Source organism: Melospiza georgiana, chromosome 18, assembly GCF_028018845.1.
Source record: "Melospiza georgiana isolate bMelGeo1 chromosome 18, bMelGeo1.pri, whole genome shotgun sequence".
In the NCBI taxonomy this organism is placed as follows: domain Eukaryota; kingdom Metazoa; phylum Chordata; class Aves; order Passeriformes; family Passerellidae; genus Melospiza; species Melospiza georgiana.
Genome location: NC_080447.1, coordinates 10488916 through 10514535, shown reverse-complemented (window position 1 = coordinate 10514535; position 25620 = coordinate 10488916). Strand labels below are relative to the sequence as shown.

Sequence of the window (25620 nt, the reverse complement as noted above, 5' to 3'; positions counted from 1 at the left end):
CCTTTACGCGATTGATTTGTTCTGACCTCTTTTTATGGTGCTCTAAACAGAATCACAGTGAATTTCACATTCAAGCATGAAATGCTGACCCAGTCATTTTAAGGGCAAAGAGAAACATACTGGCTAGATGCCTCCTGCCCCGAGGGCTGAATGCCTCTGGCAGTAGAGTTGGGAATTAGAACTGCTACATATAAATTAAGACTTACTGTTTTAATTAAGCCATTTCTAGTTCCTGCTCCCTAGGTATATGTTTCCTGCTTTTCTACAATATACAATGAGGTTTTGAGCAATCAGGAGCAAAACTCAGTGTGGGGAGAATGGTATGTGTTGAGCAAAGAAATAGGGAGAAAGAGGCTATTAAATTGTTAATCAAGAATATTAACAAGACACAGAGGAGGGGCTGAGCCTCAGGATGTTAAGCCTCAGCTGCTGTCCCTGAGCTGTTGCCATTCTCCACATTAACTGCCAAAATCTGGATCTGTAGCTTCAGATTAACTGCATCTTGCAAGCTTAGCAGTGACAGGATACATCTGAAATTGCCCACTTCTCATTCAGCTCTTCCACACCGTGCCTTTGGCTGCTCTGGGATGTGAGCTTGACAGAGCATGGCTCGTGCATTCCCCTGGACATTGGCTGTGCAAAAGAACACTGATAAATTCAGGGCTATGCACTTCCCTGTTGTCATCCTTTAATGTCCTCTGTGGTGCACTAAGCCAATACATATGTGTGAGCCCAGTGTTTTGCAATAGGAAATGCAGGCTCCCTTTGAGGAGTTTCCCATGTAGCCACAGTGCTCCTGAGCTGCCTGTTCCTTCTTTTGCAGCAATCCCCCTCACTGCGTATGGACCGATGGCGGCGGCAGCGGCTGCGGCGGCCGTGGTGCGAGGGACAGGTAACTCCACTTCCCTCCCCAGCACGGGCCCTGCAGGAGCTTTGCCCAGGGGCTGGGGAGGGGGGTGGGACGGGGTTGCATTTTTGGGATCTTCACTCTGTAGTTCTGCTGCCTGCTGTAGGTTCCACCCCCAGTCGCACCGGAGGCTTTCTGGGCACCACCAGTCCCGGGCCCATGGCAGAGCTTTACGGGGCTGCCAACCAGGACTCAGGGGTCAGCAGTTACATCAGCGCTGCCAGCCCAGCCCCGAGCACCGGCTTTGGACACAGCCTAGGGGTGAGTGCTCCCTCTGTGCAGGGAGGGACATGGGGAGTGGGCTGTGTCCCCCTGTGGTGAGGGAGGTGAGCAGCAGTGGGCAGCTCCCTCAGTCCACTGTCTGTTTTCTGGTGATGAAATACCACCCACGGCAGCATTGGCTGTGCCACTGCTGAGCCCCAGACCAAGATGGGCAGTACAGAGCCCACATGCTTGGTTACTGTTGGCTCTCTCTGATCACCACTCAAGGTCCTGATCTCCAGTCCTTTCCCTGATCTAGCCCAGGCTTTCCAAGAGCCCATCTTGGCCCTGACACAGCATTCTGCAGGGCGATGTGATCTTTAGACCTGGCACCTCCAAATGAAAACATTTACTCTGTCATCTGGGCCATGACTGAATTTGTTGTGTTAGCAATTCTTCTTCACTGTTCTTTTGTTTAAGAGTGTTTAACTCTTTCTTCACAGGGTCCCTTGATTGCAACAGCTTTTACCAATGGGTATCACTGAAGCTGGGGACCAAGGAGGCAGGAGGTAAGACAGCTTTGAACAGGAGCAGGTAATGAGAGAGAGGAGTGAGGTTCTGAGCTGGTCCCTGTGCTTGGGCTCTCAGCTGAAGCTGTGGATATTGCTGTGTGGCTCCATGGCCTGGCCCAGCCTGTGGGAGGAGTCCTGTGGCCAGCCTCAGGCTCCTTCCTGAACCAGGAGGCTTGGCAGGTTGGGTTCCTACTGAACACTCCCCAGGCTGGGAGTGGAGAGTGTCTTAGGGTCTGGCACAAAGAAGAATAAAATGAAGCACTGACAAAAAGAGAAAACATCTGCAGGGTTGGCCACCGTCACAACCCGGTGGTGATCTGAGAGACAAGCTTGGCTCTTCTGTGGGGCTGGGGAAGCCTCCACCATGCAGCTGGTTGTTCTCACTGCTGCTGAGACCAGTCTCTGGGAGGTGAACTTTTTCATCTCCTGCCTGGGAAAAGGGCAGAAGGACAATCTGATCAGTTCTGGTATTGGTCCTTGGAAGGGCTGAGAGGGAACTGGTGAATAGTTTTTGTTTGCTTTGCAAATGTGACTGAAGTTAGCTGGCTTAAAATTTAAAATTTAAAAAAGTAAACAACCAGCTTTTCAAAAAGGGGGGCAAAACCTGGAGGGAGCAGTGTCCACAGACAGGAGCCTATGGCAGCCTGGCAGGGCTGGACTGAGCTGAGTGCTGGGGAAATGGCTGGACTCTGCTATGTCCCAGCCCTCCCAGGGACCAGGCCATGTAGTGTGTGAGACCTTGTTCCCCAGGCCTGCACATTGCCACTGAAGACAGAAACATCTCTGCTGTGCCTTGTCCCTGTGCCAGTGATGTGCAGAGTAAGACTAGGTTGGGGCAAAGTTTGGGTATTGGGTGTTTCTGTCAGATCACACCAGAAGAAAGCCCCAGGAGGAGAGCTGTGGCTGTTCTAGACCCTGTCCCTTCCCTCCCCTGCTGTTTCCCGCAGATTCCCCAGTGACCTGACCGAGGACAGCGCGTGGCTGGAGGATCTGGTGAGCCTCGGGGGATGAGCCAAGGTTTCCTTTCTCTTGAATCAAACTGCACACTGCCGGCTGGCTGCCAGGCTCCTGCCGCCCTGCCCGATCTCTCCCTTTGCCCAGACCACACTGGACTGAACCCGAGGAGATCATCTCGCTTTCCTACTAACCACCGACGGTTTACGCTTCCCCTCCCTGCCCCCAGCCCACTGATTCTTCTTTTATTTATTTTATTAGCTGTTAGTTTTATTTTTTTATTTTATTTTTTTATCTTTTTTGGGGGCTGCCCCTTCTTTTTGTTGTTTGCTCTTTCCCGAGCTAGTAGACATATTTTATGAATTGGCTTTGTGATTGTGTTAGGTAGTTTTCATTGAGGAGTATTTTTATTTGGCTTTGAAACTGTTTTGAATATTTTCAACTCTGTTGTTGTTGTCGTCAGTGTTTTTAAAGCACGGTATGTAACAAGAATGCAGTTCTGAAGGGAAGAAAGAGACAGAGAGAGAGAGAGCAAAGGCTGAGAGGAACTGCTGTATTTCTATTTTTTTTAAAGAAACTGTTTTTAATTGTTTCTGTTTTGTAAATGTGAGGCTTTGAAAAGTGTGAAACTCCAAGGATCCGAAAACGTTGGACATCACTATGGAACAAAACAAATGTATATTTTGCTAAGTGAAAAACACTATCCTTACAGCTGAAAGATTTTTTTTTCCTAGGTTTAGTTTTACGTGGGGTTTTCTTTTTCCTCCTGTATAATATGTAAATATCGTGAGCTGAACCTGGCTGCTGCCTGCAGCCTGGCTCCAAGGAGCAGCTCCAGGTCCTGGACTTGGTGCCGCAGCGTGAGCAATACTCTCCAGCAGAATCCTGACAGGACTTTGTTCTTTTTTTGTACACCTTTTACTGTAAGATTTTAAGACCTCTGAAGAGATGAGATGAAAGGGGGGCGGGGGGGTGGGCGGGGTGAAACGTACCAGCCATCGGCTGTTTTGCTGAGCGGGTTAAAGCTGCTTCCAATTGCTTGATGTACAGACTCCATCCCTGGGCTCCGTAGCACCGGCTCTGGGCTGGCTTAGGGAAAGGGCTTTGCCGCCGTTGCTTGTCTTGGTTACTTTGAAAGGAATTCACTCTCCAAACTTTATCGCTTGCGTCAAGATTTCCTGGGAAAGGGGATCCTCCTCCGGAGGCGAGGGTATCGAAGGGGTGTCAGCCAGGGGGAGATTTGGGTAGTCGTTCTCTGAAGGGCAGGGCTCTGGGATGGGGATTCATTAACAGGGGAGAAAAGCATTAGGGTGGTGATTTGGGGGCGGGCTAAGGGCTTCTCAGGGATTATATGAATTATAGATTTGCAGCTTCCCGTTTGCTTTACTCTGTGTTCTGAAGACTGTGGGAATTTGTCCGTTGTCCTGTGCGGGGTGATCTGGTCCCTTCTCCAGAACCTGCTGGGGCTTCCCCTGGTATGGTCCAGGCCTCTGCCAACCAGCACTCTGCCAGGGGAGACCTCCAGCAGGAATACATGGGGCAGGTTTGGGTCTGGATTTCAGTGAACCAAAGACCTTGTTAAGGGGGGTGATTAAGCCTTTTATTAAGATGCAGCCAAACTCTTTTCCCAGGGAAATAAAAGCTTCATCTTAAGTTTTTAAAAATCATTCCCTCTCTTCCCCCAAACTGAGCCCCTGTAAAGGAGATGGGCATTTAGAAAAGGACTGGGAGGGCCACAGTGCCCACAGGGCCCTTTTTCTCTTCTATCTCTCCCCCGTCTGCTGGAACTTGTCCTGACCTGGGCGATGCGTTTGGAGAGTTCTGTTTAGGTAAGAAGGTACTTAACAGATCAGTACTGAAAACACAAAGCAATAATTTTTGTTACTGAGACAAGAGTCTGTATGTCTGTTTTTTTAAATATTTCCTAATTAAAGAAGAGCTGCATTTTATTGGGTTTATTTTTATTCTATATACTTCAAATTTGGGTCTGCGGACAGCGCTTTCCTCCCTCTTGGTGTATGCGCTGAGCTGCTTCCGTGCCCCCTCCAGACATCCCGGGCCAGCTGTGCTGCTGCTGGGCTGTGAGTCACTCTCTGGCCACTGCCTGGAGGCTGGGGCTCTGGTTTCAGGGTGGGCATTTTTTTTAAAAGAAATAAAGCTGTGTTTTTAAGCCAGTAAGTTATTACACTCCAGTGTTTGTTCTCTCCACACCTGTAACCCTTTTTCCAGATTTCAGTTTTAAATTCCTAATAAATTATTTGAAAACTGTCCTTCTCTGTCATTATTTGGGGGTGCAAGGTTTTCCAGTGGGGGAGATTTCAGGACCTGGCAGGAGTTGCATCCTGCCTTGAGTATAAAAGCCCCAGGCAGATCCCTGACTTGCTGTTCTGCTCCCACACTTTGGCAGTGGCCAGTTTATAATGTGAGCCAGATCTGGTTTTAGTTAGTAGAGATTGTGTCTCTTTACACTACAGAGGTTTTGTGTATGCATCTGTAGGTTCAGAAAATGAGATAATGTGTTGCTTACAGGTTTAGCACATACCCTGGATTCAATTGACTGTGGTGGACCAAGGAAGCTAGAGATGTAAGGAAATATAATGTGGAGATGGGAAGTAAAGTCCTTAACAGACAAAAGAGAGAAAGGAGAATTCTAACAGTGTGGAATAGTAGGGAGCTCTGCAATAGGGCTTATAAAAAAGCCTTAAAAATAATTTAAGGCTTAAGCCTGTAAATTTGAACCATAGGTTATAGGTTGAAATGTGCTCACAAGTGTACCAAGGGACCAGTGATTTTGTATACAGCACAGGTTGGGGGAAACCAAAAATAGCATTGGTGGAAAAATCTTTACCCTGCTGGGCTTTTTCTCATGAGGCACTTGTAATACTCATGCTTGCTTTCCCACACTTGGTGATCCTTTTGTTGAACTAACAGTGTAGGAAATTGTTGACTTATGATTTTAAAAAGGCCAGTTGACTGGAAACTTTCTAGGAAACAATAATATATCATGTACTGAGAACAGAGAAAAAGGAACCAGACTCCTAAGTTTCATAGGTAAGAAAACTTTTTTTTTTTTTTTAATGTTAAAAGGCAGTGAAGACAGAGAACTCTTAAATAGATATTGAAGGGAAAGTTGCCAGATTGATCTGTGGGCAAAAGACAAAATTATTTTTTCTGAACTAACTGGTACAGATTGTCCTTTACATCAGCCTTTAATGTTTGTTCAATACTGGATTAGAACACTGAGAATCTTAAATCAACCCAGCCTCTGTTCAGCTGTAGGTAGCCATGAGTGGGGAGCCCCAGAATGGGAGCACTTGAAGAGATCAAAGAAGTTGGAATGGATCTGGTTGTTCAGCACCATGTCTAACTTTCCCTAGATGTCCTATGGATATGTCAACATGCAGTACTGTGGGTACTGTGGGTGCCCTGGTGTAGTTTCAGACCCTATGAGGAGGAAGGTGTCCTCATCAACCCTTTGGAACCTGCTGGTGGGGTGTGAGCCCAAAGATTCCTGCATGAGCACCCTGGTGCATGGGGCTGTTGCAGAAAGGTGGCCTTTGCTTCTTTGGTGCTTTGTTTATCAATGCAGACTTGACAGCCATGTCTAGGAACTGTATCTTGAGTGTGTAAAAATGCCAGACCTGTAGCCCTGAAAATGCCAGAGTCTCTGGGGTCTAAATATGAGCACACTGTTTTGCTTACCCCTGACTGATTCCAGGAAGATTTTTCTTACCCATTTTTTTAACTTCTTTCAAGGTTCCCAACTCTCCTCGTCCTATGGCATAGAAAACCAAAGGTTCTTAACTGGGTTCTGCATTGGTGTTGGAGAAACTGCTTTAAGTCACCGAAGTCTGCTGTGTATGTTGAAACTTCTAAGCCTGGTTCATTTCCAATGTAGATTGCTTAAGGCCACATAAAACCAGATACTACTCCTTGTTTAAGCCACCTAAAGGTTTTCCAGGTCACTTGGCTCCTATTTCTTGTCTAGTAGTACCTCCTTCTGCTCTGTGGTTTTAAAGTAAAGAATAGCTTGATTTTTTTCTTTCAGTTGAGTTCATGCCAAATGGTCATTTGATGTGATTGGACAACTTGTATCTTATTCTCTGAATTATGCCAGGAGAACTCATGGAGAGATACAGGATTATACAGGATTGATGATATGTGGGGATACCATAAAAAGGGGATGCAAGTATTAGTGGCAGGTGGTTATTAGTGTGCCAAGAAACTCACAATGAAACTTCCATACTGCTATTATATTTTAGTAGAGAGCCCTTAAAAATGTCCAGATCTTTCAGGCTGACTTCTAATAGTAATACTACAAGAATTTAATAGCAAAATCTTAGAGAGCAAATATTTGCCTTTCCAGCTTTTATGGATTTAACTCAACTGGCCTTCAACTGGTCACACCACAAGCTGGGGCCCACAGCCCCCGATGGAAGAAGTCTGCATTTAGTAACATAAATACTGGCTGGGTTATCTCGTGCCACGTCAAGGTGAGCCTGCTGTATAAAGACTCATTTCCCTTGGCACCAGTGTTTGTGTCAAGAGCTGCAAGGATGAAGCTCCTGGCCCTGCTTTTCCTGCTGTCGGGTGTGTAGGTGCCCTCGTCCTGGTGCAGGTAACCTCGACACCTGACTCTAACCTCCCTCTGTCTGTCTGTCTGTCTGTCTGTCCGCAGTGGGCGCAGCCAGCGCCGAGGAGGTCTCGCCCCGGGCCGTGTGGCTGTTCCGTGAATTGATCAAGTGCACCCTGCCCCAAAGCCACCCCCTGCTGGAATTCAACCACTACGGCTGCTACTGCGGCCTGGGGGGCAGCGGCACTCCCGTGGACGACCTCGACAGGTACAACTCTGCTTTTACAAACTTCTTTCCTTGCTTGTGCTTTGCTGCTTCAGCTTCATCTCAGCTGGCCCTGCCTGTGAACGTTTACAAAACTCTCTGGCTGCTGTGAAGGAAGCTTGCTTGCACAGATGGATTCAGGGGAAAAGGATGTGCTCTATCACACCTTGATGCCTTATTACTAAGATAAAATATAATTACAGTAGCTCTTCTCTTCTATGGCAACACAGTGTGCTCATTCCAGCTTTTTTTTTGCAGCAGCAGCAGTGCTGGCCCAGAGCCTGGACACAGCTCTGCACACTCTGCCTGGTGCTTGACCATCAACATGTGCAGACTGGGCTGCAAAATGCTAGGAAATGGCATGGGCAATTTAGAGACACACAAATCTGGCAGCCAAGTCTTGGATTGTGTTGGCTGAGAGCTTGTCAGCTACCAGGCACTGAGGGGAAGTGTAGGGTAAACACTGGCTTTGGCTTTCCCTGTGCCCAATAGACACCTGTGAAGATGCTCCCATAAGTAGTTATTTACCAGATACCTCTTGGACCATGAGCTGGCACAACTCTATCCCTCTGAGGTCCTTTGTGTCTGCCCTCTTATTGCTGGGTATCTTTTTTTTTATTGTCAAGAGCCTTGTCAAAGCAAATCTAATGTATTTGTGTGTCTTACGGGTCAGTTGAGCCTGTGATTCTGGTATTTTCTGACCTTTTACTCCTTGTTTCCAGGTGCTGCCAAGCCCATGATAACTGCTACTCAGAGGCAAAGAAAATGGAATCCTGCAGATTCCTCGTGGACAACCCGTACACTAAGCTGTACCGCTACAGCTGCTCTGATGGGCAGATCACATGCAGCAGTACGTCCCTTTCCGCCTCACCCCAGATGTTCTCCAGCCTTTCTCAGGAAAGAGCAGGGCTGTGTTACACTCACACCTCTGTGGCAGGAAGGCACAGTGCAAGTTCTTGCCAGGGGACCTGGTCCTTAGAAAGAGGGCACCTCACACAGGGACTGGAATGAGTATTCTCTATATAGCCCAAATTCAAAGTTTGTGAAGATATATGGTACAACAGAATATAGAAAAGCCTGTTTAGTCTTCAGGGGATTGAGTACTATTCTGGGAGGCATTCTAAAGGCAATATGCAAGAGATCAGCATGTTAACTAGGCATTGTTATACAGTTTCTGCCAGACACCTCTGATGAATCGTGGAGACTTTACAGGGCTCTGGAACGGAGGTAAAGAGCAGAGAGGTTGGCAAATAAGGCTGTAGGGAAGGGAAGAAAGGGCAAGGAGAGAGATAGCTTGGCAGAAACACACAGCTTTTGGGGCACTGGGTTAGTGGGCAGAAGCCTGTTCCCCCCTAGAACGATGGCAGCAATGAAATGGGCACACCTGACAGCAGAAATACCAGCCCGAGCCTCTGCAGCGCCTGGCCAAGGAGCCGCGGGCTCTGACCGCTCCTCTCTCTCCTCCAGGCAAGAACAGCGAGTGCGCCGCGTTCATCTGCAACTGCGACCGCACCGCAGCCATGTGCTTCGCCAAGACGCCCTACAACCCCGACCACATGAGGCTGGACAAAGACAAATACTGCAAATAGTCACCGTCGTGTGGTTCAGGGCGGCCGCAGGCCAAAATAAACAAATAAATAACCTTAACCGACACTCGGAGCCGCCGCTCGCCGCCGCGCTGAGGGGATGGGGCGGTGTGCGGGGCGTCAGGGAGGGAGGGAGGGAAGCCCCGCCCCCGCTGCCGCTGCGCACGGCCCTGTGTGGCGCGTGAGGCGCCCCCGCGTTCTCTGATTGGCCCTTGGAGGCGGCGAGGGCGGGGCGCACCTGCTCAGGGCTCGCGTGCCCCCCCCCCCCCCGCCCTCTTCCCGCCCTCACTCTCCCTGGGTGATCGTCCCTGCCCGCCGTCGCCCTCTCGGGGCTCCTCAGGGCGACCGTCCCTGCCCGCCCTCACCGTCTCGGGGCGACCGTCCCTGCCTGCCCTTACCCCCCCGAGGCCCCTCGGGACGACCGTCTCTGCCTGCCCTCACCCTCACGGGGCTCCTCAGGGCGACCGTCCCTGCCTGCCCTTCACCTCCCGGAGCTCCTCAGGGCGCCCTTCTCCCCCTCCCTCACCCTCACTGCCGCCCTCACTCTCCCGGGACTCCGGAGGGCGCCCTTCAAGCCCTCCCTCAGCCGCCCTCGCCTCGGGCTGCCCACGCGGTAGCCGCAGCACAGCTGTCCCTCTTCCCCGGGGCATCGCTGCGTGAGGGTCTTGAGCCCTTTGGTTCTCCTTTCTCCTGAGGATCTCTGTGTGCTTACCCTGGGGAGCCCTTCCCCTGTTCGCAGTCAGGAGCTGCAGAGAAGGAGGTAATGTCAGCCTGGAAGGCAGGGAGCCCGTCTGAGGGACAGTATCTGTTCCACTTTCCCAGCCCTGCCAAGGTCCTGTGCCAAAGCTGCCCCCTGCTCTTGGTACCGGTTTTGCTGGCAGATGTTTTTGGAGGTGTGGGTGAACTCCAGGGGCAGGGTCTACACATACCCCCTGCTTGCTGGCAGGGTGTGAGGAGTGTCCCGGTTCATCATCAGAATGAACTGTATCCAAACATGGAGCAGACCCCAAGGATCTGAGAGTGCTCTGAGAAATGAGAAACAAAAGGAGAAGGAAGAAGCTGGCTTGGTATGTTATTGGAAGGTTCTTGCAACGCCTTCCTTCTGAAAGTAAATGTATCTTTCTTTGAGGGCATTAGAATGATATTGAGAAAGGATAGTGAATTGCATTTAGTTGTTCTTTTCCTTGAAAAGGGGAAGGGATTGTGTCACAGCCAGACACATTCCATTTTATGGTAGATTGAGTCCTGTTTTTTTACCAGTATTGGTTGCTTGTTTTTCTCAGGTGTTTGTGTATGAGAATTTTCTGGAAACATTGAGTGCTTGGAGTCCTCCACAGAAATCTTGAGGATCCTGGATGCTATTCTATGATATGGCCAAAATGAATCATTCTTAGGGCTGGAAGAGCAAGATGAGGTCTCTTGTACTCACTCAATAGCTTAGATTCTCTGAAATTATTGTTTGTAGAACAGTAAAGCTCCTAAGTAAATGTTACTAGAATCCCCTTGTGATAAACCTCATTGTAGAGAAAAAAAGTAAAATATCACTATCTGGAAAGAACACTGCACTTTTGAGCTGTAGAGAAGATTGCTGGGGTGCATTGGAAGCATTTCAGTAACTCAGTATGAATTTTGCCTGTAACAGGAACTCTAGATTTGAGGTGAGCAGTATTATCTACTCCTGGCATTGAGCATTTGGAGCATGCTAGCATTCCCTAGATAAACCCCATAGATAGATAAAGGCTCAAATTGATTCCAAATCTGTCTTACTTCATATGGATTTTGTAAGCCTGCACTTCTGTTTGGTCCCTTGATCACACTTCTCATTTCCATGCCCCTTTGGTGGTGTGAAAGACCCTCCATTAAAGCCAAACATTCCCCATCCATGGGGAGCCTTCCCACACAATGCAGAGTGTCAGGCCCTAATGAAGGGCACAGGTGGGGAGGCTGAAGGGGTTGTGCAGAGCTGCTCATTAGGGCTTCGAGGAACGTTGTGGGAAGAGTAAGAGCAGGGCTGGGGACTGCTTGAACTGCCAGAGTAGGGAGTACAAGGAGGGTGTGAAGATCTACCATGCTGGTCTGCACCTCTGTTCCAAAGCAAAAGGGATTGCCTGGAATGCCAGGTATCCCTGTGCTCAGCAAGGGGGAGCTCTGAGACCCTGCACAGCACCACAGCTGGTGCATGGGCTGCTGGAGGGACAGCAGCTCCCTGGGCTCACTGCAGAAGTGAAGCCTCAGTCTCTTATCTTTTCTCTATTGTTGTTTTCTATGCCAAGATTTTTCACTCTCTGCAGGGAGAGCTGAATTACTCTTAACTACATGGGCATTGCACAGATGAAAGAGAGTGCTCCAGCTGAGGTGAGACGTGCAGAGAGCAAACAGTTCTGCTGATGGTAATGATCCTGTGCCAGTTTCTGCTTGGGCCTGGAGAGCAATTCCAGACACTCTCACTGTTGCTCGTCCTCTTCAGGCTCAGCTTCTCTTTTTCTCTGCCATTGTCTGGTTAGTGGTGCAGAAGGGAAGAAGTGCACTGGGGCACCTTCCTTGGTGGGAAGGGAGATGGCAGGGAGCTGCACACAGAACTGCAGGAACAGTCTGGAACAGTGGTTTTAAAGCCCATCTGGCTTGACTCTGCTGTTTCCCTGCCTGCTGCAAAGGCTGGGAAAGGGCGACATCCAAGGCAGTCACAGGGGAAGAAGCACACTCTGGATGGTGGATTTAGTCACCTTCACCCCACTGAACCTCCCAAGTTCTGCATGCCCAGGGTTTTGGGTCATTTTCCACACGCAGGTGTGTCAATAGGAGCAATCTGACTGTAAGATATGGGAGGCAGCACTTGCACCACGGGCACCAAACCCTCTGGGCCATCTGCATTCTGTGCTGCCCTCACTGGAGCTCAGCATGTGAAATACCTTCCTCAGGCTGCTGGACTAAATTACAGATGGCTCTGAGAATTTGCCCAGAAACAAAGACAAGATTTGCCAAATAGGAAGTAACTTTTATTTGCTTTGGGTAACTCCAACCCCACTTTCAGAGGAGCAGAAGAAAAATCCATTATAAGATACTCTCAGCTCAGCTATCCAAGCTTCAGGAGGAAGCTGTAAGAAAAAGAGAAGAGCAAAAGCTGTTGATTCAGCTAATTTCATGTCATGGCTTTTGGTGTAGGAATTTTAGGCTCTCTCAGGCATTTCTCATGTGAGCAAATTTAATGGTATCTTGGGGAATATGTTAAGAACTCAAGTGTTCTGATCCTGTTCTAAAAGTGGTCAATTTTAGTAGTGCTGGATCAACTTAGCAGAAAAAAGAATGAACTTCTTCATCTCAGCCTCATACAGTTGTTGTAGATATGCTCATTATCATATAGCAATAAACCACGCACAGGAAATTTACTGTTATTTTCATTTATTCTGAGTCATTGTCCTGGTGGCTTAAAAGTACAGTCAGTGGAGAGTTGGGGTAATGATTCATCTGGGAGTGATGCTGAAGGGACACCCTGACTCCTCTCCCAAGGAGGGCAGGCAGGGGCAGATGTGGGAGCTTTAGTTACCTGTCACAGAACTCATCCCAAGACTTGTTTTAGACTGCTTGGCAATGCTCCCACACCTTCTCAAAATGTTGGCTCTGCTGGCACTGAACCTGCAGCCTCTGGTTTTGACACAGCAACGTTGTGTAAGGTTCAAGGAGGGGGAGATGATGTGGATAGTGAGAAACTCAGCCCCAGCTCCTCTGCTAAGGAGGCATCAGCATCCCTTCTTACAGGGAAAGCCCCTACAGGAAACCATGGTCTATGTGGAGACTCTGCTGTGCTTTAGGCATGATTTCTGCAGCAGCTGTACTGTGACAGGACTGCTAAAGATGGAGAGAGATCTGTGAGCTTTGCTCACTGCCAAGCAGCAGAAACCTGAGTCACTGGAAAGTGGAGTCACCATTCAACGTGAGCAGAATGCAGGTGGGAGTCCTGAACTGTTCTCGCTTGGCTTCAAACTGAACCTGTCTCTAACCCAATACAGCCAAATCCTGAAATGTGTCAGGCATCTTAATGCTCTCTGCCTTCTGCAGAAATTGGATGCCTGACATATCCCTTAGATTCTCTGCTTTATTTGCTCTCTCCTGGCATGGATTTGAATCGACAACAAAGCAAAAATGAACTTTGCATCCTGTGGTCAGTTGTCCTTGCTTTGCTACTTGACCTTTTAGCAGATGACTCTGGCATCCTTGTTTCCAACTGCTTGTTTCAGTTCTTGTCAAAATATTAGTCCAGGATGTGTTACTTGGAGTAGGAGGGGGCACTTGGAAAACCCCAACAATTCAATCCCTCAGAGCTAGAAGGAGGAGTGGTGGTTTCTTGAAGAAGGTCAGGTCAAAAAGTTATAATTCTAGTTTGTGCCAGACTGTATTTTACTCTGTGGACAGTTTGATAGAGCTTGCAATACCATCCTGAGGATCAACAAAAAAATCACTATCCAGTAGTGATGGATCTCCTGTTAGGAGTGTGGAAATTGCACCTTTCAACAGAGATTGCCTCCTGAGAGAGACCTATTGTACAGATTTAATTGTATTTCTCTCTTAATTCATCAGCTGCAAGTAATTACAACCTGCATTTCTGCAGTGGCAAAAAAAAGAATCTAAACTGGCTATTGAGAATGTACTTAAATAAATAATGGGAGGGAGAGAAAATTACAATGCAAATAGTCTTAATCTTCTAAACAATTTTAATTGATTCCTTAGCTATTTATTATTTAATAGCATCTTCAAAAATGCATTCTGGAAAATGTAGTGGCCTCACTCAAAGTAGTGCTGGTCAGATTAGCTTTAAGTAACTCCTCTGGCTTCTCAACAATGTTTAATTTTTAAAGGAGTCAGATAGGAAGCAGTTTAATTTGTCAACCAACAGTTGAGAGAAATGCTGACTTCCCCTCCTTGCTGGAAGACATCAGCCTTAAAGCCTGTGCTTCCAAATAATCTGTTACAGGAGCAGTGTTCTTGTTCAGCTTCTACTTTGAACCTTTTTTTCTTTTAAGTGACCATTGCAGTTCCTCTTGCCTCCTTTTCCTCCTTGCACACTCTACAGTATCCCACCAGCGGCACCGGATTCCCCAGCAGTGTCCCACATCGCCCTCCTGTGCTACAGCCTCAAATTACCTGGTCAAAATCCCTGTCCCACCCTTCTCCTCTGGGGACAATTATAAAAAAGGTGTTTTGTCATCAGACATGGTAGTCAATTATCTGTCCCAGTGAATGAAAAGGCACTGTTTAACGGCAAGGTAAGGCAGAAATGTACTTTTTTTTTTCCATCCTCATTCTGTTTCCTGATACGTGGAGATGGTTTCAGTGGAGCACTGGTGAGGCTGACACGTGTGAGGCTTGCTGCCCTCTCCTGGTGCCCTCAGCGGCTGTGCACTGCATCCCACAGCTGCCTCCTGCATTGGAGTTTTCCCTTTTCTGAGGTGAGTCCTACAGGAAAGGAAGAAAGAAGCTGCTTTATCGACTGAATTGATTATTTTAAACAGCAGTGTTTGATTAGGATTAGCTGGACCAGTTCAATCAGGAACAGATTTTGAATTGTCAGTTGCAAAGGGAACAGTTGTGATCAAGTGATCCCCTGTAGTTTCCTGATAGTAACAAATGGATTGGAATTCTACACTGCTGAGTCTTCTGGATATTGCTAACCAATTCTCTGGGAGTGCTAGCACTTAGTATGTTTTTTGTTTATGATCATGAGAAACAGTATCATGGCCCATCAGAGCAGACCCGTGACAGATTAAAATTTACAGCCACCTCTTGTTGCAGCGAGGGAACATTTTGTCAGTCAGCATTTGCCAGGAATCCATATTCTTACCCTGAAAGGTGACTGAGCAGGGAAGGTACTCACCTTGTAAGAATAACTTTGATCCTGCTGGCTGCTGAAGCTCAGCTGGTGGGGTCATGTGCAGACAATCAAAGGCAGCAGCTCTCCACAGCGGAAATTCAGCTTCAAGGATGCAAAATGATCCAGCCTGGTGGGCCCAATGTTAAGGACTGCAATTGGCAGCTTCTTCTCCCGGGCAGCAAGAGCAAACCTGTAACCAGAGTATACCTGCAGGAGTAGCAGAAAACAAAATTACAGGCAGCTTAGGCAAAAGAAGAGTTACAGAAAGGAATAAAATAGCTGGCAATGGGAAAAGGGCTGTACATACATGCTGTGTTAGGCTGCTGCACTGAGCTCAGGTAGGAAATGTCTTCATTCAGGAGTGCACAGAACAGTTTTTAACCTCTGTCAGTGAAGGATTTGCAGTTTCATAGAAACTGAAACTTCAGAGCAGATTGAAGGGTAATGTCCTTGTCTTTTAGCAAATCTCTGCAGCAGTTTTTATTAGTTATCACAGGTACTTAAATGCTGCCTTTTGATGGTTCCTGCATAGCCCAGCTAAGGTAGTACAAGAACAAACCTAAGGCATTTCAATCATTCCTGTACAGAGGATTATAAGCTTAAGAAGTGCAAGCTTAAGGAATTTGTATCCAGTATCCTGAAGCCAAGAGAATCACAATCAGGCAGCCTTGGTTTTATCTCCTTCTGGGAGGTGTTAAGAGTAAGGTTTTTTTATGTAATAGAACTTGTTCTTGGAAAAAATTATCTTACATAAACACCATTACAAAAGCTTCTATGGGTTTAGAAACCCCTGTTGTTTAGCTACCTTGCCTTATAGATAAGAGGCTAGTGGAGAAAACATATTGTGATACAAAGGACAATCTCAAGCAGCAGAGATATTTCAGCTCTCCTATTGAGAATTTAATAAAGAATGAGAGGTCCTAAACCTTGGTATTTTACACAGTGTGCCATGAGGCCTAAAAAGCTATCAAAGGCTAAAAATTTCAGGTAAAAAAGTGTGAGGAATGAATTGTATCAGGTCTCTTGCCTTTATGGACAATTGTGACCTGATGGAGGAGGCAGCAGAGAGAGGTCTCAATGGAGGTATTTACAGCAGCATGAAGTAGACTGGCAAAGAGTGACAGGGAAGCCCAAACAGGTCATCCATAAAGCCAGATTCCAACCACAGTAAAAATAAAATACAAAGAAGCTCTGCAAGTGCTGGTCTGACCCACAAGCCATTTGTAGTCCTGAGCTGTGGGACTGAGGATCATTGCAGGCAGGGTAGCAGAGAAGCAGGGATGCAGTTTGGGAGGCAGAGCTACTTACCTGCATAGAGGATCCTGCTATCAGCATGGAGTCTGACTCTGCCAGGCGCTGGTGTACAAACCTGACTTTTTCCTGGCTCACTGTGTCTCCAAAGAAGGTCACATCAGGCTTCAGGATCCCACCACACTTGCGGCAGGCCGGGACTCGGAAATTGCGCACCTGCTCGTCCGTCAGGAACACATCCCCATCCGGAGCCACCCCAAAGGCTTCAGCTTTCCAAGTGGGATTCAGAGCTTCAAAGTGCTCCTGGAGCTCAGCACGCAAGATTCGGTCTCCACAGGCCAAGCAGAAAACCCTGAAATCCAGAGCAAAGTCTTAATGGAGAGTTTCACACCAGCTGAAGATCTGGAGACTCTAACTTGTTCCTTAGGAGGCCTGTCATGATTTTCCACATTTATTTACCAAATAGGACAGGTCAAGGAGATGTCTTTCTACCCTGTTGCTTTGTAGGAATGCTCTAGAGGAAGTAGTGAAGGAATTCTTTTAACCCTGTCATGCATCCTCTCTCTCAGTTCATGCTGTGCTTTTTCATCTAGAAATTTTGGGTGATCCCAGCCAGACTGTGATGGCCCTTCTCCAGTACATATATCCCATGCAATTGTTGCCCTATCCACTCTGCTTAAGGTGGATAATCCTTGTATCCTCATGATCCCCTTGTTCTCTTTAGTAAAGAGGACATTTGCTCTACCAAGGAAAGGGGAAATGGATCCAAATAATGCTCCAAAAAAAGGTGTGGTGGTCATGTTTCTTAAACACCGTGCTGCAGACAGCACTGGGTTGTGATCTTTTTCTCCACCCCAGCCCAATACCACCTTTGTGCCTGTCATCTCCAGGATTTCAGCGTGGATATTTTGCCTCCTTTCTCAGCACTGACAGTGCAGCAGTGCCAGTGAGCACTGACAGCCCCCAGTGCCAGCAGCTGTACCTGTGGGTGCAGCCGTGCAGCTCCGTCATGCGCTGGCTCCCGGCCTTGGTGTGAAGGGCGTCCACGTTCTGGGTCACCAGCCAGTGCAGCTTGCCCAGCTTCTCCCAGTCCCTCAGCACCAGGTGTGCCTTGTTTGGCTGGTGGGAGGAGAACTGGGGCCAGCCCACGAAGTTCCTTGCCCAGTAGCGCTGCCGGGCGCTGGCGCTGCGGACGAACTCGGCGTGCTGGACGGGCCGTCTGTCTGTCCTGGCGTAGAGCCCCACGCCCTCAGAGCGGTAATCGGGGATCCCTGACTCGGTGGAGATTCCAGCTCCAGTCATTACAAACAGCCTCTTGGAGTTAGAAACAAAGCGCTGCAGCTCCTCCACTTCTGCAGGATCTGGGGGAAGACAGGCTGGCACGAAAGTCAGGTTTGGAGAGGCTCTGGATACAGAATGGGATCTGCAGTGATGCAGTCTGACAGCTCTGAAAATGCCACACCACTTCCTGGCAGAGAACATGTTCAGCTAAAAGGCAAGAACAGAACACATGGCAGGTAACACAAAGCAAAAAGCATGTCCTTAATGCCATTTGGTTGTGATTCTCTGGGAAATTATGCTGCTAAGTATTCTTTGCTCTCTTTTTAGTAAAGAAACAAATTATTTTGGAAACATGAACTAAAGCCCACCATCCAAGTATGTTCTTTTGGAAGAGGGGAACACTGAGCACAAAGGTAACAACTCTGACTTGCAGGTTCCTGCTGTTCTACCCTGGTGTGAAGAATGGCTGCCTAAGAAGGCTTGTAAAGGGCCCATGTGAAGCCTTTCCCAGGTATGTGCAGCAGGCCAGAGGAAACGGCAGGAAGGCCAAGCACCTCACCCCAGAGGCACTGCCCAGAAGAGACTTTTGTTCTGCACTTGTAACATTCTGCCTGCTCCAAATCAGTCTTTTATATTTACCCTGTCCTTAACACATGTTGTAGGAAGGGAGAGAAAAACAACCTCAAAATGTTTTTTTTCCCCCAACAAAGGCCTTGACTGGAGTTACTCCTGTGTGGTGTGTTTTGGTTGGGTTTTTTTGTTTTTGTTTTTTACAAAGGCCTGGTGCAGAACAGGCCTTGAAATGGCACTGAAGATGATTAGGGCATTGGGTAAATGCCTCTGGCACCTCCTCTTCTGTGGGTGCCACCTCCCAGAGTCAGTGGGGAGCAGGATGGGCACTGCTTTGCTTCTCCAGCAGACACAGGGGCTTTCTGAGAGAGAAGGGATCATCCAGTGCTTGGGGGAGAAGGAGCTGCCTGGCAGGTAGGAATGGGAGGGACACCCTGCTTTAAGGGAGGAATGCCATGCCCTGCTGGGGAAGGCAGGGTGGATGGCTTTGCTGACTAAGTAGCCTGGAATTGTGTGCAGGACCTGTTAAGACACGAGTGCATGGGTTTGGACTTTGATTTTGTTTGTGCTTTTGAGCAGTCTGCAGTTCTGTCTCCATTTCACTGTTTTAAAACTACTCTTTCTGGGCCTTACTATGGTTTTGCAAACAATGTACAAAAAGCTTTGAGAGCAACAGTCCTGAGAATTGACTGTCTGATATTTCTACCTCCTTGAATCTCCCTAAGCAGGGGGGCTTGTACAAGATGTGGAGGACAGAGAAAGAACTTCATTTACTGATAAAAGGGGAAGATCTCCTGAACACCTAAACTTCAGATGTATTTAAATATTGCTCTCTTCACTGTAAGACCTACTGCTGGTGGGTAACTGAGGGCTTAGATACAGCTGAAGTTGAGGTGTTCAGCTCCAAACACTGTGATGCTAAACTGTTGCTAGTGGCAAAAGGTAGATTTGGCTCAGTTAGTTTTCAGTTCTCAAGGCTTTTTGTCATCATCAGTTGAAATGAAGGGAAGATTGGACAGACTCCATAATCTGAATTGCTTTTTGTATGTAAGCAGTGATTCTGTTTGCAATGATTTTTGCTTTGTTTTGCTGTTCAGCAGGAGCTGTGTTGGGCATTCCCTCTAAAGAGGTTTAATTTCCCATATGAATTCATTAGAAGGGACAAAGGCTCCCAATAAACTAATTTGCTTTGAGAGTAACTTGTGTCATGATGCTCCCCAAAGGCTGTTAAGCCAGCTTGATGGTAATTAAATTGCTTTAACTGATGAAAACTCTCCATTCCTGCCCCTTATCATCAAAAGATCTCTCAGAAGAAAATGTTCAGATACAAAATGAAATAGAAATGTAATAGGGGTTGGCCCACAAGAGAGAGAAAGCAAAAATTACAGATACATTTGAAAGCTGCTGTGAACCAGGTAAAGATTATGGAAGAGAAAATGTTAAAGGACGGAATATTTCTTGTCAAATACAAAGCTGCTTTTAAAATGAAAGTGCCGAGATTAAAAAAAGAAAAGAAAAAAACCCCACAAAAAACAAAACCACAAATCTACTTTATATAACAAGTGAAACTCTTTAAACGTACCTAATGAGATCTGAGGCTAGAGTTTGTTTTTAGCACACACCCAAGATGCTCCACAGGAAAAGATCACTCAAGGTTAAGGTAGAAGAGAAACAGGATCCCACAAACGGCTACAGGCCAGAAACCCAAAGGGACCCCGCGCCATAGGGACCCCCACGTGTCCCTCGTGCTGTGACAGCGGCGGGGATTCGGTGACAACCGAACCGGGCTGGTGAGAAAAGAGCGGGGCGGTGATAACGCTGAGAACTCACCGGTCATGGTGCTGCCGGCCGCGCAGGGACGGGGCGGGCCTGCCGGAAGGGAGGAACAGGAGCCCTCTGGGAAATGTAGTTCATGGGGAGAAATAAACCCCGAGCGCAGAGACTACAACTCCCATGAGCCAGAGCGGGAGCGAAAGGTGTTCCCAACATCCGAACACCTGAGACGGGTTGAGAATGCTGAGAGCTTCATAGCAGCCCTCAGATAAAAGTGTGAGGTTAAAATCTGAATTAATTTGATTTGATTCATTTGATACAAATGCATGCGATAGCTTTGATAAAGTGCATTGTAGATGCTTGTCATTATAAACATGTTTTAGACTTAAAATGTGACTAAATAAATTACTGAAGAAAAATCCACTGAGGGCTGTTAAAGACACCTCTAGCTTGGGAATTAGGCAGTGCCAACCTGTCTGCTGCTGACTGTGTGCACCCTGGCAGGAACCCATCTTTTTGCCTCCCTGCTTGATGCAAGTTTCAGTCTCAATAATCATCTGATAATTTGTTTAGTTTGCCTGGCAATAAGGAGTTTGCGTTCGGTTTTTTTCTTCTTCTTTTTTGTTTTGTTTTGGTTTTGTGTTTTGCTTTGTTTTTCTTCAAATGAGGCTTATTTTTCTGAGGGACAAATAATATGAGGAAGGCCAGATTGCTGTATGGTAGCAGCCTGGTGCACTGGATGCCCAGCAGTCTTACAGACAATGGGCTCTTTCTAAAGATTTAGACTGCTTTTCAAATGCATTCACCAAAGAGCTCTTGATAAACAGGTCAAAACATTGCAGGAAGTTTTAATCCTTTTTTTTTTTTTCCGGATTATACAGTTATTTCAAAAACCAGGTGAGCCTGAGCGTCTGTGTAGCAGTGTGTAATTCTGTGATCACAAGGAAGAAGAGCATCCTGCGGTGCCACCCTGCCTGTCCCTCGGCCCTTGGGTTTAGCTGTGGAGTGCAGCCTTCTTTTTGGCAGCGTCGTGAGTCCAAACGTCTTTCAGTGATTTATACTTTAAGAGTTTAAAGGTGTTTTAAACCGTTGGGTGATGACTTTGCTTTGGTGGCACCCGGCAGACGCTCCTCGAGAGCGCCCCCAGCCCTCCCAGGATGAAAACGGCGATTTTTGGGCAATGCCCCCGGCCCCAGCAGCGCCTTCCCGGCCGCTCATTACCATACTGCCCTCCCGGCAACCTCCGCGGGTCCCGGCGGTGCCGCCGGCCCCCGGTGCATCCCGCCGTGGCCCCCCGGTGCATCCGCGGGTGCCGCAGCGCTGTGCGGGCTGCGGGCGGGGAGCGGCGGGCGGGGGGCACCGGGACCCTCCGGACCCGCTCTGAGCGCGGCGGGGGCGCGGCGGCCCCGGGCCCCGGAGGGAGCGGCACCATGGCAGCCTTGCGCAGTGGCAGTATCGTAGCCGATGAGGGTATTCCGAGGCGCGATTATTGCTAATTGAAAACTTTTCCCAATACCCCGCCATGACGACTTGAAATATAGTCGGCATTGGCAATTTTTGAGAGCCTCTTCGGAGGCGGATTTTGTGTCGTTTAAAGATAGATGTATAGAAACAGAACAGGACATGGATCTAAGAGTATTATTCTCAAGTGGGGATAACTCGGCATATTTAAGAGTCTTGTTCTTAGAAGTGGGGATAATTCAGCAAATGGGTCACTCCACGTCTAGTTTCATTGATCACGCCTAGTTTCATTGATAATTTCTCATTCAGCACGTTAAAAAAAAAAAAAAAAAAAGAGACACCGAGCTCTTTATGAAAAGCGCGCTCAGTTCATTACACGCTGTCTCTTGCTGCAGCAGGCGGGGATGCTGGGCAGGGACTCGTGCTGGGACGGGCTCCCCGGCGCTGTGGCCGCTCGGGGCGGGCCGGGGCTCGGTGCCGGAGCTCGGTGCACCGGGGATGCGCAGAGGGCTCCCCTGGTTCCGCGCCGGCTGCCCGCCGTGACGTCACGCGTACTTTGCATATTCCTTCCCAGCAGCCCTCGCGGCTGTACCGGGGGCCCAGAACGGAGCGCAGAACGGAACCGCCCCCGGTTCCGGCGGGGCGCGGGGGGCTCGGGGCGGGCGGGGGGCACGGCCGGGAGGGTGCAGGCAGGAACGGGCGGGCGGCGGGACTCGCCGCAACCTTGGCGGCAGCCCCGGGGCGAGTGGCGGCAGCGGCGGGGTAGCCCAGTCAGCTTTGCGCAGTGGCAGTATCGTAGCCAATGAGGTTAATCCGAGGCGCGATTATTGCTAATTGAAAACTTTTCCCAATACCCCGCCATGACGACTTGAAATATAGTCGGCATTGGCAATTTTTGACAGTCTCTACGGAGACTGAATTTCCTGGTGAAAAATAGATCTAACTCATTGCAGACAGTCAGTTCCTAGCGGCCGCCTTAGCTGACCTGCTCCCTACTCCTACCTTATGGCTGGAGGGGTCGATTACAGCAGATAATGAGGTTTTTGTTCTTACAAAGCTGCCTGCGTTTGCTGCCGCCAAAGCCGCGGTTTAATAAAATGAGGGCGCTGTTACATGGAAAGCTCGTTTCTTTTTCTCTCAAAATTACTGAGAAATGAAGCGATCAGCGAAAACGGAAGTGGAGGGGCTTAGGAGCTGGAGGAAGGTTTCTGGAATAGCTCTTGTTGAGCAGGATCTATGGGAGAGGTCAGCCTCTCAACAGGCAGGGAGGAATCTAGGGGGAGTGAAAGTCTGAATCGTGCTTCCCCAGCTGCAGAAGTCCTCTAAAACCCATTAGGGAACACTTAGTGTAAAGTACTGTAAACTCCATTTTGTGTGCGGTGCTTTATTGACATCACTTGCTTTAAGAAAAAGAAAACAATAGAAAAATGATCTTTATTGTCAAAGAAATCACAACCCTTTACTCTGGAAAAAGCAGCTGCTGGTGCCAACTCCTATTATATAAGTAAACCCCCTCCTTTCCTAATTTGCAGCAATTGAGTAGGTAGGCAGGCCCTGCACAGGGAGAGTAGTGACCACTGCACACCAGCTCTGCTTCAGCTGGGAGCAGCTGCCCTCTGTCACCCTGTGTGAACGAGATGAACCCTCTGCTGCTGACAGCCTGCCTCTGACATGCTCTGGATGGGCAGAGAATCAGATCCACGTGTGCCATGTGGATGCTCCTGCCCTGCCCTTAGACCCTGAGCTGGGCAGCTACTTGAAACTTTGGTAGAGTAGAAAACTTAAGAGTGAACATCAGTGTTTCCTCTTAATAATTATTTTTTTAAATAGCATTCAGTCATGCTGGGGTATCATACACAACAGTGACAAAGAGTGACAGTGAAACCTCACAGATTGCCTTTGTCCCCCAATTTGTTCCTATTGCCAGCAGTATCAATTGAAATCAGACCCTGAAGCATAGGGATGCCGTTGCCCTTTGCAGAATAAGCCACACTGGTAAATAGCAAAGGCATGTGTAGTTTGCAGTGAGTCATACACTTCAGGTAATTTCTTTATTCTTATAAACTGTGTTGATAAGTATTGGATTTATCACTTGATTGTTTCTCATCTTTGTTGCCAGAATTGTCTGTGATAATGCCTTGGAGTGGTGCTTTCAATCTGCATTGCAATGTCCTAGATCCAGAAACCAAGTTTGTTAATTTTGCTGTAATAGATCTTTTCAACAAGTGTGAAGTTGGACCCCGAATGTGGGAGTTGCATGTTGTGATTTACTGCCATTGCCTGAAGCCTAAAAGCTCTGATTGAAATTTTTCCCTTGCATTCACCTGAAGAAAGAGCAAAAGGCCCTTGGCTGGTGTTCATGTGGCACAGAGGGCACACACTGCAATGAAGGTGCTGTCGTTGCTCTGCAGTTTCAAGTCACTCTGGAAAGTGCACAGGTAAGTTCTAAACGTGCCTCAGAGGCCAGTGTAGCTTCATTTCTCTTCTCTGACACTGATTGAAAATAACCATGCTTTTCTTTGGTGGTGTTATGAAATGAGCTTGGATCACTCCTCTGTTTGGCAGCCAGTCTGAAATGACAGGGCACAGGTAGATTTTAATCCATCACCTCTGAGGGTCTTGTGTGTGGCCAGTGGGTTAAGCTGCCCTTTGGGGGACTTGGTCTGTAACTGGTAAATAAATGACTCTTGGACAAGAGGGAAAGATGCCTCGAGCAAGTACTCTGGCCACAGATGGTATGGAGTCAGGAATACTCTGAACATGGATTGTGTGGAGACAGGAAGCCCTAAAGTTCAACATTTTGTTGATGTTGACTCACTGTCTAACTTAATTTTGAGTTCCCAGCCCCAGTTTCCCATCTGCAAATGGGGGTGGTAACTTCTTGTTCCACCTTCTGTGAAAGGCAAGGGTAAATCAAAATGTCTCAGCACAGGGCACAGCATAAGAGGAAGGCTGTGTATTTCTAGCAGCAAGCAGGTGCTTGTGAGTCAGGGAGAGTCTGAGGCAAAGAGCAGGTAGATGGTGAGGGAACAGGAGTTCAGGGCATTGGGAAGGACAGGGCTTGAGCCCACACCTCTGAGGAGCTGCTTTGACAGCTGGGGTTTTAACCTGCCCCTACTCCTTCAGCTCTCATGGGAGGGTTAGGGACTGGCAATTTTAAGTAAGAAATGCCAATGTGTGAAGAATTCAGTTATGAGCAGCACCTGGCTGTGAGCAGGTTGGTTTAAAAGCAGTGTGCCTAGAGGATAGTGTCACTCATGGGACAGCCCTGCCTCCCAGCCTACCTTTCAATGCAGTGCACAAGCCATAGGCAAAGCTTTAGAAACAATTACTTTATTTTTTTGTTTTTAACACTGAGCATCTTGGACACAACCCATTTCTTGTGGGTGCAATCCTAACTGGTTCTATGACAGCTTAATTTCAGCCCTGAGACACAATAGAAACTGCTCTCTTGATTTACATTCACTTCCAGACTCCCAAAGGACACCATAGGAAGCTGAAAATAAAAACTGCATAGCAGGCTACAATATGAGCAGAGCACAGTAGGCACTTTATTTATGCAGAGGTAAAAATACAACCCAAGCTGAGGCACATGCTTGTCACATGTTGGTGGAGGAAACAGAGACCCCAGGAAAGGACATGTTTCTAATGACTTTAGGTCTGCTCTGTGACCAGTCAGTGATAGTGGTTTATGCTGCTCCACCTGGGACACACATCCTGAAGTTGTCATTGTACACCCAGGGATGGATTTTGAGAAAATTTAACAGTCCCTCCAAATAATGTTTTACATTTTGCCGAGGAAGACCAGCAAGGGGGATGTCAGGTAGAGATCTTTAGCATGGATGGTGAAGCATGCAGTGAAAGTCTTTACTTACATTTGTATTGTACTTAGATCTCAGTAAGGATATTATTTTCTGACAACTCCTGTATTTGGAGTGAAAGCTGGAATGAATTTCTTGGAGATTTTTGACTATTCGTAAGCATTGGCTGGGATGAGGGAGGAGATATTTCCCTGCCCCCCTAGCGATAATTCCCATTAAAGCATGACTTAACACAGGAAATAATGATGTCTGACTTGTGCTAGCAGGGGAAACTGGGCATGTTTGTGCCTAGAGAGTGAAAAATACAGCACTGGAGATTGCTCACAGCTGACCTCACGGTCTCTGTTTAATGGAAATACAATTCCGTAATCTCAGCTCAACAACAGGACATGTGCTGTTCAGTTCTGGGAACATTCCCTGACTTGGTAGTCATTTTGTAAGGAAAAGAGCTACAAGAGTCATGTTTCCTGAATCCTTGGCAGTTCCCACACTGATAGTTTTTGGTGTAGCTCTCATCAGATTAAGAAGTGAACATTTAG

At 47.8% G+C, this 25620-nt stretch overlaps 3 protein-coding genes and 2 non-coding genes across 9 annotated transcripts in view; 4 read left to right on the top strand and 1 right to left on the bottom strand.

Moving 5' to 3' along the window:
- MSI1 (musashi RNA binding protein 1) overlaps positions 1–3592 on the top strand; it is a 28777-nt gene extending 25185 nt beyond the window's left edge. Inside the window, exons 12-15 of one of the 2 annotated variants that reach the window (XM_058037173.1) lie at positions 824–892; positions 1014–1168; positions 1612–1677; positions 2628–3592. In XM_058037173.1, coding sequence (XP_057893156.1) covers positions 824–892; positions 1014–1168; positions 1612–1653 — 266 coding nt within the window. In that variant the 3' untranslated portion in view covers positions 1654–1677; positions 2628–3592. Of the gene's footprint in view, positions 1–823; positions 893–995; positions 1169–1611; positions 1678–2627 lie in introns of both variants that reach the window. The other variant, XM_058037170.1, reaches the window with a different exon arrangement.
- A 3533-nt stretch (positions 3593–7125) lies between these two features.
- PLA2G1B (phospholipase A2 group IB) lies at positions 7126–9116 on the top strand. Its single transcript, XM_058037038.1, has 4 exons — positions 7126–7224; positions 7313–7475; positions 8195–8322; positions 8940–9116. Exons 1-4 carry the CDS (start codon positions 7191–7193, stop codon positions 9059–9061), a joined length of 447 nt encoding a protein of 148 aa, XP_057893021.1. The 5' UTR covers positions 7126–7190; the 3' UTR covers positions 9062–9116.
- A 2916-nt stretch (positions 9117–12032) lies between these two features.
- SIRT4 (sirtuin 4) lies at positions 12033–19904 on the bottom strand. Of its 4 annotated transcripts, XM_058036910.1 has the most exons (6): positions 19857–19904; positions 17158–17663; positions 16233–16527; positions 14928–15131; positions 14337–14509; positions 12033–12153 (listed from the first exon to the last, which is right to left on the bottom strand). In XM_058036910.1, exons 2-4 carry the CDS (start codon positions 17655–17657, stop codon positions 14979–14981), a joined length of 948 nt encoding a protein of 315 aa, XP_057892893.1. In that variant the 5' UTR covers positions 17658–17663; positions 19857–19904; the 3' UTR covers positions 12033–12153; positions 14337–14509; positions 14928–14978. The 4 variants fall into 4 exon arrangements, with proteins under 4 accessions (XP_057892893.1, XP_057892890.1, XP_057892891.1 ...); XM_058036907.1 differs by having other exon boundaries at positions 12033–14509; XM_058036908.1 differs by lacking the exon at positions 19857–19904 and adding an exon at positions 19609–19844 and having other exon boundaries at positions 12033–14509.
- A 1330-nt stretch (positions 19905–21234) lies between these two features.
- Positions 21235–21375, top strand: LOC131091322 (U4 spliceosomal RNA). The gene has a single exon (XR_009115382.1). It is a non-coding gene; the product is annotated as a U4 spliceosomal RNA (small nuclear RNA).
- Positions 21376–22033: 658 nt separating this feature from the next.
- Positions 22034–22174, top strand: LOC131091321 (U4 spliceosomal RNA). Its single transcript, XR_009115381.1, has one exon. It is a non-coding gene; the product is annotated as a U4 spliceosomal RNA (small nuclear RNA).
- Positions 22175–25620: the final 3446 nt, after the last annotated feature.

Excerpts from the sequence above, each read along its gene's own strand:
- SIRT4 (XM_058036907.1), bottom strand. The coding sequence starts at position 17,657 with ATGTTCTCTGCCAGGAAGTGGTGTGGCATTTTCAGAGCTGTCAGACTG. Across the intron at positions 16,528-17,157 it reads CTGCACGGCTGCACCCACAG|GGTTTTCTGCTTGGCCTGTG; the intron begins GTACAGCTGCTG and ends TCTGGATTTCAG. Across the intron at positions 15,132-16,232 it reads TAGCAGGATCCTCTATGCAG|GTATACTCTGGTTACAGGTT; the intron begins GTAAGTAGCTCT and ends CTACTCCTGCAG.
- PLA2G1B (XM_058037038.1), top strand. The coding sequence starts at position 7,191 with ATGAAGCTCCTGGCCCTGCTTTTCCTGCTGTCGG. Across the intron at positions 7,476-8,194 it reads CCCGTGGACGACCTCGACAG|GTGCTGCCAAGCCCATGATA; the intron begins GTACAACTCTGC and ends CCTTGTTTCCAG. Across the intron at positions 8,323-8,939 it reads TGGGCAGATCACATGCAGCA|GCAAGAACAGCGAGTGCGCC; the intron begins GTACGTCCCTTT and ends TCTCTCCTCCAG.